Genomic DNA, 12,934 nt, shown 5'->3' with positions numbered 1-12,934 from the left:
GTTCTCTCCATACCCAGTCACAGCTGGCCCCTGTCCTTCCCCTCCCCTTCCAGATGCCCATTCCTCCCTAACATGGTCACCTCAGAGGTGCATGTCTTCATCCACACAGCCTGCTGTCCCTGGCTGCACTTGGTTGGTTTCAAGCATAGCCCATGTGCCCTCTAGGGCAGGGCTCAGTCAGGACACTTGCAGGATACTTGCACAGTGCTGCTGAAGGAAGTCTCAGGGGCAGCTGGGGTTGGGAGTGCCGGTCTGAGGAAGCAGTAAGAAGGCTTCAGACTAGGACTTTGTGAGCGTAGGGAGCACGGAGGGTTTGCGGAGGGAAGGGGGAGGGTATCAAAGAACGAGCCAAAACTGCAGTGAAAGCTGACCCTGGGGTCTTTGAGGAGCTGGGTGGGAGTAGGGAGGCCTTGACTGCTGGCCAAGGCAGGAGAGAGCTGTGAGCCGGTGGTTTCTCTCAGAAACTCCATGAGGCATGTGGGAATGGGGGACACATGGACAGGAGCGATGAGGGCCAAGCGCTGCATCTCAGCCCCAGTGTGTGTGTATGTGGGGGTCACTGGGTAGGAGGGGACAGTGGGCATGTAGAGGATTTGGGTGCTATGTGTGTGGTGGCTCGGTGGGGTGGAGCTGAGGCTCTGTGGCTGTGCTGCTCACCACTGGGGCTGGAACCACAAGGCCGCAGAGCTAGGAGGTCCCTCCGGAGGCCTGGATCCAGCCAGGAGACTACACTTGAAAGGCTCCTGTGCCTCAGTTAGCATTGGCCAAAGCACTGTGGATTAAGGATTCACAGTCTCTGGAGTCAGAGGCTCCCTTAATTTCTCTGTGCCTCAGTTTCTTTATTTGTAAACTGGGGTTAATCACAGATGGGGTCATTGAGGGGATTCCCTGAGCCCTCCATGGTCCAGGAGGGCAGCAGCAACTTTGCCTGATCCATCTCTCACACCCCCTCCAGAAGCCTGACCTGAGGTTTTCAAGGGAAAAATTGAGGCCCTGGTTCCCAGTGGGAATTCACTCAACACTCTACTCTGGCCCAGACAGCCTCTGCCTCACCCTCCCTGCCACCATAGGCCAGGGGTCCTGTTCTGCTTGACCAGCTCTTCTTTCCTTCAGCACCTCTCTCCCTCTGTTCTGGATCTTTCTTGTGGATGTTAAACATGGTTTCTGTTGTGACCCCATCCTTTGTCTCTCCCTTCACACACCCATCACTTCTCAGGCCATGGTTGTTCAGTCTTGCTGTCTCCACAGTGGCCAGGCCAGGCTGGGCTGGCCTGGGATCAGAGAGGAATGAATGGGGGAGGGGACGAGGCTGAGACCTAGAGGTGCTGGGGGCCCTGGGTGACTGGGCTCTAGGGGCAAAGGCAGTGACTGGAGGGCCTGGTTCCACCAAGCCGCTTAGCACCCAACTCTGGCCCTATTAAGTGGCCTATTAAGATGCTCCTGTGCTCCCAGCCTACCCTGTACTTTTAGATCTTCATTCTCTTTCTCCCCAGTGTCATCTGCCAGACATCCTTTTCTGTATCTCTCTCTGCAAGATGAATCCCTAGTCCCTTCTCAAGCTCTCTTTGCATCACCCTCTGTGGCAAGCCCCTCTAACAAGACCCATACCTGTTCATCCATTGCTCTGTCTGAAATAACCCCCACCACACTGTGCTAGGCCAAATTGGACATGGTCAAAAGGCCCCCAAGGGCCTGACTCAGTATCTCCCCAGTCCCCCACCCCAGCCTGGGTAAGCTATGGTGGGTCCTCAGGTTATTTACTGAACTGAGTCAAATGAAGTTTCCAGGACAGGGTGGGAGGAGCAGAGCCTGTCCTGAAGCAGGAGGATTCACACTATGGAGTGAGGTGAGTGATGCCTCTCTGAGGGGGCCTCTCCTTAAACACTGGCCTTCCTAGCAATTTCTCTCTGCTTTATTTTTCTGAATTTACAAATTTTTCAGTGAAGAGGATACATGCTATCTTATATTGCCCTTCCAATGAAAAACTATAATTTTTCTTAAATTAAAATTAAAAAAATAAAATAAAATTCCTGGCTGAAGTCATCTACTTTCCTGCTGAAAAGGCACCTTGGATTTGGGAAGGTGGAAACTTTGACTTTCAAAAGGCCATCCTGGGACTTTTGATGGGGCTTTGCTGCCCACTAGTGGCAAATAGACTTATAGATCTGGCACTAAGGACACTCTGGGTAGCCTTTGGAGAGAAAGCATGAAACTGACAGACTTACCAGGGAGATGTGAGCACCCTGGGGCCTCCCATTGGGCCAGGGAGTCATAAGCCCTCTTCCTGCAGGCAGCTGAGCATGATATAACAGTGCCCCAACCTGACTTGTTTCTGGGCCCCAACCCAGGGCTGTGCTGGCCCCAGGCTTGTTCTCGGGTTTGGGATCAAGGGTGAGCCTCAGTTCATCTGTTCTGTAAGAAGGGCAGTGGTGAGACCCCAGAATATTGGAAAAGGCTCACCTACTCTCAATCGTGTCACCTCCACTTGTCTTTCCCCTGCTTTGTGGGGCTATCTTTGCTGACTTCCCTCCCTCACACCTTCAGATCTTCCTGGGCCAGGTCTGTGTCTGACCTGACCACCACCTCCTGCCTCCTGTAGTCCTCAGTCACTAACACAGGGCCTGGGCTGGGCCTGGGCCTGAGGAGAGAAAGAGAAGCTGAAGAAGGGTTGTGGGCTCCCCACCAGATTCCACTTCTATCATAGGTCATCTCTGTTCTGTGAATGCTTTCAGCCCATTTCAGTCTCTGGATCTTTGCATTGTTCCCTCTGTCTAGAGCTGTTTCCTCCCTTATTGTCACACATCTGGCACTTTCTTGTCATTCACGTTGCAACCTATGTGTCACTTGCTCAGAAAGCCTTCCCAGACCATTCAATGTAAAGCACCCTCCCCAGATCCCCTCTATCTGTCTGGTTCACTGCCATATCCCTGTGTCCGATATAAGCCCTGATACATAGGTGCTCAGCCAGAGTTTGCTGAATGTCTGAAGTCCCAGGCACTGAAGGAAGATAGTGCCATCCAGCCTGGAGTGAGAATAGTGTGGCTGCAGCACAAACAGAGCTTTGAGAAGGGGCTCTGAATGGGGACAGCCAGGTAAGAACAACATAGCAGACTGCCGGCTACCTCTCCACACCTCAAGTGAGGGGAGCTCCAGCAGCTGGTAAAAGTTAAACCACAGATTCCCAGGGGAAGGAGTCCACTTTGTAGCATTTGCCCATGTTCATAGCATAAATACTCACTGTGACCTGTCTCAAGGTATGGATGGTTTGATAACTGGCTGGCAACTTTTCAAGACTTAACACTGGCTCTGTGAGCCGGTATGAACTGGTTCCATCCACCTTCGGCTCTGGCCTGCTGAGGACGAGGTGTGGGAGAAGCATGGCAGGACAGGTCACTGGGTCCCTCTCCTCTCCACCAGGGCAGAGGGTAGCAGGGCTAGCACAGGTGGAAGGCAGCTGACGCATTCTCCAGGTAGTGAAGAAGAGGTGGTGAGCAGGGACTCATCCTGGGAACAAGGGAGTGGGGCACAAATGCTTGCCTCAGCTGGGATGAAAACAGGAGCAGCCACCAGGTGTGGGTGGAGAGGGAACTGGCAGGGAAGTAGAAGTGGGAAAGCTAGCCAAGAATCAGGAAGCTTGGGCCCATGCTCTCAGATCCTCCCCCAGGGTCCTGGAGCATCTCACCAGTGGCCTGCCTGCCCCTTGTGGCTCCACCAGAAACTGCAGCAGCTTCTCCAGCTCCTTCCAGGGCCAAGTCCAACACAGAATCTTCCCTGAGCACCCACAGTGCTGTCCGTGGGCCAGGCTGGAGACAGGCAGAATGAGTGAGAGGAAAATTGTTTTCGTGGGAACACAAAATTGTATTAGGAAGAGGAATGTGGAGGGTATATTTCTGCGGTAGTAGATCACTCACGTTTTCTTGTCCCATTCAAGCAGCCAGGCTGTTCCTTACTCATGACCCAAGGGGAGGAGTGGATCAAGGTGGGAAACAGAAAAGAAGAGGGCTGGGACCCTAGCATCTGATGTCAGCATCCTAAGCCTTTATGGTACTTGTCAGAGAGAATGACATTGCTCCTTAGCATGGTGACAGAGGAGGGCTCACTCTCCCCTCTCTCCCCCACCATGCCAGCCTGGAGAAAGTGCACCTAGGCAGCATGCAAGAGAGCCAGGGATGGAGGCACTCAGGGCTAGAGGGTCAGAAGGGACATCAGGGGTCAGGTGGCACATGGAAGCCACACTCAGTGATGTCCTAACCTCCACCATTCAGATCAGACTGTGCCACCCTGGGCTACAATGGCTGTCCTTCCAATGGGTCCCCATCTACCCACCTTTTTCAGACAAGAGCCCTGTCCTAGAATAGTGTGGACAACCCAGAGGTAGGCAGCATTTGAGTTGGTCTCTGTAGCTGGAACTCACCATGCAAAGTCAGGATCAGGGCATTCGAGGTTGAGGTGTCAGTGTGGGTAAAGATTTAGAGGTATAAAAAAAGGTGTGTGGTTCATCCAAGAAGCCACACTGTATCTACTGGCTGGAGCATCAAGGAGGTTGGTAGTTGCAGACATAAGGAAATAGAAGCACCAGGTGGAGGCAGGCCTCTCTTGCTATCCTAAGGTTAAGGACAAGGTCCAGAACCCCCCTGAGGACTGGAAAATAAAGTATCAGATCAACCTGGTCAGATTTGCATTTTCTAAAACTCCATCTGGCTTCGCAGTAGACCACAGATTGCCAGGGTGTGGGTTCCGGGGCCCATCTGGTGGCAGGGAGGCTTGCTGGGGGTGGGGGCTGGATGGCTGCTCAATCACCAGGCAAGAGAGTTACTAAGACTGAGTCAAATCGAGACACTGGCAACAGAGAAGTTGTTCAGAGAGTGTGGTTTATTTTCTCAGATGCATAGAAACCAGTTTAAAACCTGAGGTACAAATTAACAAGCCTCCAAGTCCCCCTCTTGAGTCTTGTTTAGAATGAGCAGGACATAGGCTCCTTTGCTAAAATAAATACATTTCACATTGCACAAGGTAATAAATAAAAATACATAAATAAATACATTCAATAGCATAAAAATGAGAGTATAATCACTAAAGGCCAAATGGGGGCAGCACATTTCAGAAATCAGATAATTAACAATTCATCTGACTCCACAGGAGAAAGTGAAATCCCTCCAGTTCTGGACTATGTGAGAGATATCCCAGAATCTTCAGCTGTTCTGCTGTGTTTGATGTCCAAGGCCCCATGGTGAGAAGGCCCAGAGAAGGAGGGGTATCAGATGGAGAATTCTAGGACTCAGTGTTTCTCCTTGAAAGTCAGAAAGTTATCAAGGATTTCCAGATATTTAGTCAGTTTCCTTTGGAAATCAACCCAGTTATCCTCCTCGATATGGATTGGGTCTCCCTGTGAAGAAACCAGGAAAGTGGCATTAGGTTAGAAGGTAGGTGACAGGCTAGAGGTCAGGTCATGGCTAAGAGTACCACCTGCAGGGGCATCTCGAGGGGCAGCTTACCCTGGGTGTGGGAGCGGGCAGGAGTGGCAGGAATTCCTGTGGGAAGAGACCAAAGCGTACAGTCAGGGTCTCACCTGAAAAAGGGGCAGGTCCTGCTACCCCGCTTCCCAGAGGCTGGTCAGGGCCAAAGCAGGGATCCCCAAAGCTCTCAACAGCTTCACCCACCTTAAGATTTTTCCAGATTAGCAGTCCATCTTCATGGAAATTTTCTGCAGCTTTTAAGAATGCATCCAGGTTTGGCCTCAGAAGGGTGTTTTCCTAAGGGGACCAAGAATACGTATGAGGGGAGAAGGTTGGGGTTCAGCCTTCCCATGGCTGAAGTCATCCCCAGTTTTCCAAGACTGCCTTCAGGGACATCGTTGGACAATCCCCTCCTAGTCCCATTCTTGCCCAGTTGGGTTCCTGAGATAATCTTCAGGGCACAGGTCTACAGGTGAGTGCACACCCCAAAGAAAGCCAACTTTTCTCAGCCCTGACCTTCCCTGGTTCCAGGTAAGCTGCATACAGGGCCTGGGTGGCTCTTTCTGCACCTGGGTTGGGGAAGCATTGCTTAAAAGAAGATCTACAAAAGGTGAAGGGCTGACCAAGGGGAATATTTGCAGCTAAGAGGCCAGATAATAGGATTAATGCCTTGACTGGATAAAGGGCTCCTAGAAATTAGGAGGAAAATTGCAGAGACCCCAGCAGGACATGGGTGCAGCCTGTTAACTGTGCATGCCTTAAAGAGGGGGATACAAATGGCCAATAAACTCAGGAGAGATTCAACCTCTTGTTGGACCCAAGGAGTGCCATGCAAACAAAGGTGAGATAACCATGGAAGCCAACTGGAAGTAGGAAAACTAATTGTAAGTGATAATGCCAAGGACCAATCAGAATGAAAAATGACTCAGTGTCTTAAGGAAAAGGAAGGAAGCAGGTATGGTCATGGGGGAAATTTTAGGCTGCTCCACTGAAAAATGATGAACTTAAGGCCTTTGGAATTGTTCACCTAGAGTTGCCTTTTCATTTGTATTTGTTTAAAAAAAAGGCATTTTCATGTTATAGATATGGCTGAGGAAATGTATTCAACACTACTTAGCACCAGACACTGGTCTGGTGACTCTATGCATTTGTCCCACTTAATTCTCACAGTGATCCCACTGAGATAGATACTGTTAATTCTATTTACAGATGAAAAACGGAGGCTAGGCAAGATGGTGTGACATGCCTGAGGTCACCCTGGAGGAAGTAGATTGGGATCCAAGTGCACCCAAGTGTGGGCTGAGTGCTTACCCTCAGGATCTCTGTCTCATTTGGGTCCAAGGGGTCCTGTGGGGGCAGAGGAAGAGAGAGTCCATTAGTCCTATTGGCCTGAAGCACCTGCTAGCCCTCCCTACCCTCTGCCAACTTTATCCCAGTTACTCACCTGTGAAGGCAAGGGTAACTTGTTTAAGATCTGCATAATTTCATCAATCTTCGCCGAGTATTGGTTCAGCTGGTATGTCGGAAAGGGCCGCCCCTGTGCCTGAGGGGCTTGGAATCCAAGAAGAAGCAGGAGAAGGTACATGATGGGAAGGTTGCTCATGTTCAAGCTGTCAGGGTCTTTTCTGTCTTGTCCTGGTCTTTCGTGGCGTTCTGAAGCATCGAACAGTCTCCCCTCTTTTATGCGCTGAGGCAGTGTGCCTACACCCTGGTGGTGTAGGAAGGGGCGGACGTCGGAAGAATCTTTATCTGACATGGAACCCCCATAGCAAACCACAGACTTATTCATCACTTTCTAGTGCTGGAGATCACTGAAACTTGGAAAAAAATTACTCAGAGGGTATCTCCTCATTTTGCCTAGGAGAATAAGATGGGCTGGCCACTGGACAGAGTGGGAACAGGTGAAAGGACCCCTCTGACAGGTGAGGGGCTGCCTGACTCTGAGCTCACTCAAGCCTCCTGCGCAGTGGGACCTGGCCCTACCATCCCCTGGCCAGCTCTGACTGACCCTCTGTTGCCCTCTCTGCCTGGCTCCACCTGGTCCTGTGTGGGTGTCCAGGTGAAGGCCCACAGGAACAGACAAGGATTTGTCTGGAAGCCTGTCACACAGCTAAGTATTCACATGTGGGCTCATCCACTAAGAAGCACATCTCTTGACATCTCCCACCCTCATGCTGAGTTACTGGTATTAATGTCCCCAATGGTTTGCCTCATGGCCTTTAGGCTGCTTCTCCTCAACACTTTCTGGTCCTAGCAGGGGGCAGATGGAGCCCAGGCACTGGATGCCCATTCTTCTTTCATTGGTCTGACAGCCTGACTCTGTCCTGTGTTTTGAGACCTTAACCCCTAGCAGAGGTCTGGTGGCAAGCACTGGGCAGTCCCTTTGGTAGCACGGAGGAGCTGGGCCTGGGCCCCTGAGGATAGGGGTCTTTGAGAAAACTGTCACTGGGAAACAGGGGGAGGAGGCTGGCCTGGGAAGTTTTCGGAAGTAGAATTGGAAGCTCTGAGAGGCGAGGCAAGGGAGGAAGGGAGGGCAGCTTTTGGTGTCAGGCTGGGTCTCTAGTGATAGGGGCAGGTGAACAGTGGAGAGAGCTGTATTGCAGGGGTCCTGACCCCAGTCTGTGGGAGCTCAGATTTGGCAGGCACAGGCTGGGTAGGGAAGCTGTGCTCAGCAGAGAAGTGGGCCGGGACAGACCATGGAGGAGTCCATAGAGAACCAGAGAGGCAGCAGGTAGAGAAGAAGCAGGAAAACCAGGAGGGTAGGGGGCCCAGAGGCAGCCCCTGAAGGGAGGGGGGGACCACTGCCCCATGAGGTGTGTCAGGCACTGACACAGGCCCAGGACAGGGGGTTTTGGCAAAGTGGAAAAATGTGGCAGGGCACGGGGAAGAGTTCTTTGAGATAACGGGGCCCGGAGTGGCGGAACAGGAGAGGCGGGGTGAAAGAGCTAGGGGTCAGGTGGAGGTCTGATACAAACAGTGTGGGGAGATGAAGGATAGAAAGCTATGCTGAGGAACTTGGGTGTTTCATGCCTCTGAGCAGGAGCAGATCTGGTAAAGACAAGGACCAGGATGTGGCTGAAGAGGAGGCAGGTGAAGAGGCTGTGACCCAAGACAGTGCTGAGAGAATAGTGCCCTTAGCCAGAATGCACGGCTCCCTGCTCAGCCACGGGCAAGGAAGGGCCCTGGGATCTGGGCTCAGAGCATCCTCAGAAAGCACGAAGAGTGTCTCCAAGGCACAGTGAAATGAGGCAACACAGGAAAGTTTACAGCGAGGTACTCACTAGGCATAATTTATTCAACAAACTATTAGTTGTGTGTAAGCACTGGAAATAGAACAGACTTGGTCCCTCCTCTTAAGAAACAATCTTGTAGGGAGAGACAGATCGCAAGCCTTGCTACTTCCGTCTTGGACCTCAGAACTGCCGCTTCAGGTCACCTGGGAGCTTGTTAGAAGTGTAGATGCTCAGGCCTCACCCCAGACTTTCTGAATCAAAAATTACGTTTTGACAAGACTCTCAGGTGATTCACACGACATTGCAGAAGTACTGATTTAAAGTACTTGACTCTTGCGCTGCCTGGGTGGCTCAGTCAAGCGTCCAGTTCTTGATTTCGGCTCAGGTCATGATCCCAGGGTCACAGGATTGAGCCTGCTTAAGATTCTCTGTCTCTCTCACTCTGCTCCTCTCCCCCTCTTCCCCTCTCCCTCTACTATAAATAAATAAATAAATAAACTCAACTCATAATACAAGAGCTTAATAAATGTGAGCTGCTATTATCATCTGCCCTCTCTCATGTAACGTTTGCTCTTTCTCTGGACTAGAAAGGACTGTTTGTTCTCATCCGCCCTATTAGACTTGGAGCTTAAAACTGAAAAAAAAAATAAATAAAGTACTCCACACAAGCAGGGCTGGGGATCCTTGACCCAGAGACACAGGGCTTCTTGACTAATCAACCGTGGATTGGTGTTACCTTCTATATAAAAGTTTTGGGGACCTGTGTACAAAAATGTGTGATTTCTTACAGAGAGAAGCCTCTATTTTTTTTTAATTCAAAGAGATTTTTTTTTGAGGAAATTTTAAAGCTCAGTGGGTTTTAAAGCTAGGGAGGCTGAACATTTCCTGCAAATCCTCCCTTAAAAGTCCTGACTTTGCATTCCATTATAGCAAAGAAAACCCCTGAGTAGTGCTACTGTAAGTCTCCACATTTATAGTATTTGTCTCCAGTTTTAAAAATACTTACAAAATCTATCAAAGGAGAATGAGGTTTAGGCTTCATGCTAGAAGCATCGAAAGAATTGTGGGGTGTTCAGGAGTATGGTCCTGGAAAGTTTGGGTTCTGGGAAGCCGAGGTTAGCTACTGTGGGGAGAATGGCTAAGAATAGTCAGGACACTGTGGTGGTCAGTGGGGGGTGGGGAGATCTCTGGACCACAGATGATGGGGAGGCAGAGAACTACATGGGGGTAAAGACTCTAACAGCTAAATTCCCCTGAGTGACACTTAGTAAATGCTGGACACTAAGTAAGTCCTTTTCACTGGTTGACTCATTTAATCCTCGTGATGAGCTTATGGGGCAGGTACTATTATTATCACCATTTTACAGCTGAGGAAACTGAGGCTCAGAGAGGTTTGGTTCCCACAGCTAGGAAGTGATGTCACCACAACTGAATGCAAGCAGGTCTCTCTGACCCCAGAGGCTGAGCACCACAAAGTAATAGATTAGGGAGTAATCCAGGGTGGTGAGAGGGGGACCTTATGGTGAAGGTAAGATGTAGCCCCTGGGATTATTGACAGAGAGGACACTGGTGCCTCTGGGGGAGCAGTTTTAGTGTGCCCTGAGGGCAGATGCTGGTGGCAGTGGGCTGAGGAATGAGTGAAGGTGAGACAGGGTAGTAGATGCTGTGAAGTTTTATTCTGAAGGGAAGAAGAGAGATGGGGCAGCTGGAGGAGTCAGTGAGTCAGAGAAGGACCTTTCCAGGCAGAGAAGCTTGAGGATCTCTGTGCTGGAGGTGAGCTGAGAATGGGCCTGATAGCTGGATGGTGGGCCGGTGCAGTGGGTGGCCGAGGGTGATACACACGGGGAGGGCTCCCAGCATCAGGCGTCACGTGCTCACCTGAGCAGAAGCCTCAGGGAAAGTCCATTTGGGTGGGTCCAGTCCATCCAGCAGGGAAGGTGCCATGGATTGAGTCCACCAGTTTGGTGGCAGATGAGGACAACGGTTTCTGTGTCTCCTGTGAAATAGGAGGCAAAGTCAGCTCCTAAGGATTTAGGGAGGTGGAGTTAGAGGCTCTGAGCTGACTGCCTGGGTATAACCTTAAGGGGCTGGTAGTCTGGGTTAAAGGGAAAGGAGGTTGGGAGAATCCAAAGTCTTTCTAGTCCAGAGTATAGAATGGAAGGCCCCTGAGGCAGGGTGATGGGGCCAGGGGAAGAGGCTGAGATGGACAGAGAAAGGAGCAGGGATGGCCAGAACAAGGGAGGCAGGAGGTATTGGGCCCAGTCCCCCTGGAGAGGCCCTTTGAGTGCAGTCCAGCACTTAGTCCTGTGCAAGGAACAGAGTCACACTCCACAAAGCACATGCACATCAAAGGGGGCTGCTCAGCTGAGGAGGACAACCGAGTACCCTCCCCGTGCTTCCACAACATCTCAGGGCAACCAGGAGACAGGGGCCTCCTTTGGAAGTCTCCCTTGAGGTTTGCCTTGACTATAAAGGAACTGCTTCAGGTGAAATCACAGGAACCTCCTTGGTCTCCCGCAGGCCACAGACATGCCCAACCCCTGGGGAGAGGCCTGGCCCCCTGTAAAAAAATTGATTCCACCCCAGGCGTTTGCGTCAGCCCCAACCTAGGAAAAGCCTCCTCTGCAGACCGGGCTGATTGCAATCAGGAAGGGAAATGAGCTGAGGATGCCCAGCCATGGGTGGCACAAGGGAGGCCCTGCTAGTGCCGAAGTAGGAGAGCCAACCCAGGACTGCTGATTGCAGTCTGCAGAAAAAAGATTTTATGGCTTTCAGGGTGGGTCTCTGGGCCCCTTCCAATGGATCTCTGTAGGCCTGTGGTCTGGATTTATTCAGAATGGGGCACAGTGTTCAAGGTCGTGGCCTGTGGGGCCTATCTAACGTGGGCCCATCCACATCTCTTTCCCATCACTCACCCCCACAGACCTCATGGGATTTTCTGGGGTGCCCACCACCAGTAGGGACCCAGGCCTCAGTCATCATGACAAACTCCCCTGCCACCCTCTCTATGATATCCCGTGTCAGATTTAGTCTGCCCATGACCTCAGTCAAGCTTCCGCTGGTAGCAGAACCACACCATCTGGTTTTGTCAATACAGAAGGCAGCACAGGGCTCCTGGCTGGCCAAGCAGTGCTATCAGATTTCATATGCTCACCTTAGGAGAGAGCTTCGAATAAAGGGAGGTGTGGCCTCCTTTTTACCCAGCTGTGTATCCCTTCCCCAGAGCCTGCATAGCCTCACACTGTATACCCTCAGCTTTCCATCCCATGCTGTGGATATGGCCTCCTTGGGGCCCATCTGTGCCAAGTGGACCTCCTCCCCAAATTCAGTCTAATGGAGGAGACAGATAGAAAATCACAGTTTAGAATAATAAGCCTGGAAAGGAGAAAGCCTAGAAATGGGTCATTCTCCCCTAGCCTGGACTATCGGGGAAGACTGAGGAAGGGAAAGCTAAGCTTTCTGAAGGATGGTCCAGACCAGATGTGTTACAAGGGAAGTGCTCCCAAGTACAGTTGGGTTTGGAATGTAGATGTTCTGTTTGTCAATTTCAAGTCTACTAACCTCAGCGCTAATATCAGGTAACTGGGATAGTCATGCCAGTCTTGTTATTTATTTATTTATTTATTTATTTATTTATTTAATTTATTTATGAGAGAGACAAAGCGTGAGTGGGGGAAGAGCATAGAGGACGGGGGTTGGGGAGAGAGAGAGAGAGAGAGAGAGAGAATCCCAAGCAGGCGCAGTGGTATCAGCACAGAGCCCAGTAAGGGGCTCGATCTCACAAGTCGTGAGATCATGACCTGAGCTGAAATCAAGAGTCAGATGTTTAACTGACTGAGCCACCCAGATGCCCCTAAAAATGTATGTGTATTCAGTGCCTGTCACTCTCTGGTTGCTCACCTGGAACACAAAGAATTGGGACAGATGTTCCTGTTGTGTTGATAGTATTTATCTCAGGTAAAACCACAAGCCAAGGGAAGGGCAGACATACAGGACCTACAGCTCCATACTCCTGATTCTCAAAGAAACTGTCCCAAAACTGTGAGGTGACAACGTTGGGACTTCATGCTAGTAACATAGTGTTCCAGGCTCCTAAGAACTGCTTTTCTAAGTGGTTGAGCCTTCATGCAGATGGTTAACCATAGAAATGATGTTGCCGGGCAAAATCTTGGCTGTCACTCAGAAGGGGAGGCCAGCAAAGGTGGGTGGCAGAGAATCAGAGCTGTCCAAGGGACAACAGGACCA

At 50.8% G+C, this 12,934-nt stretch overlaps 1 protein-coding gene across 1 annotated transcript; it reads right to left on the bottom strand.

Moving 5' to 3' along the window:
• Positions 1–4,979: 4,979 nt before the first annotated feature.
• IL3 (interleukin 3) lies at positions 4,980–7,059 on the bottom strand. Its single transcript, XM_040444743.1, has 5 exons — positions 6,901–7,059; positions 6,768–6,803; positions 5,661–5,753; positions 5,496–5,531; positions 4,980–5,386 (listed from the first exon to the last, which is right to left on the bottom strand). The coding sequence occupies exons 1-5, from the start codon at positions 7,057–7,059 to the stop codon at positions 5,279–5,281; spliced, it is 432 nt and encodes a 143-aa protein (XP_040300677.1). The 3' UTR covers positions 4,980–5,278.
• Between the last annotated feature and the right edge of the window lie 5,875 nt (positions 7,060–12,934).

Source organism: Herpailurus yagouaroundi, unplaced genomic scaffold, assembly GCF_014898765.1.
Source record: "Herpailurus yagouaroundi ecotype Mexico unplaced genomic scaffold, PumYag 192, whole genome shotgun sequence".
Taxonomy (NCBI): domain Eukaryota; kingdom Metazoa; phylum Chordata; class Mammalia; order Carnivora; family Felidae; genus Herpailurus; species Herpailurus yagouaroundi.
The sequence above is the reverse complement of the archived record's forward strand: the minus strand, read 5'-3'. Positions and strand labels throughout refer to the sequence as shown.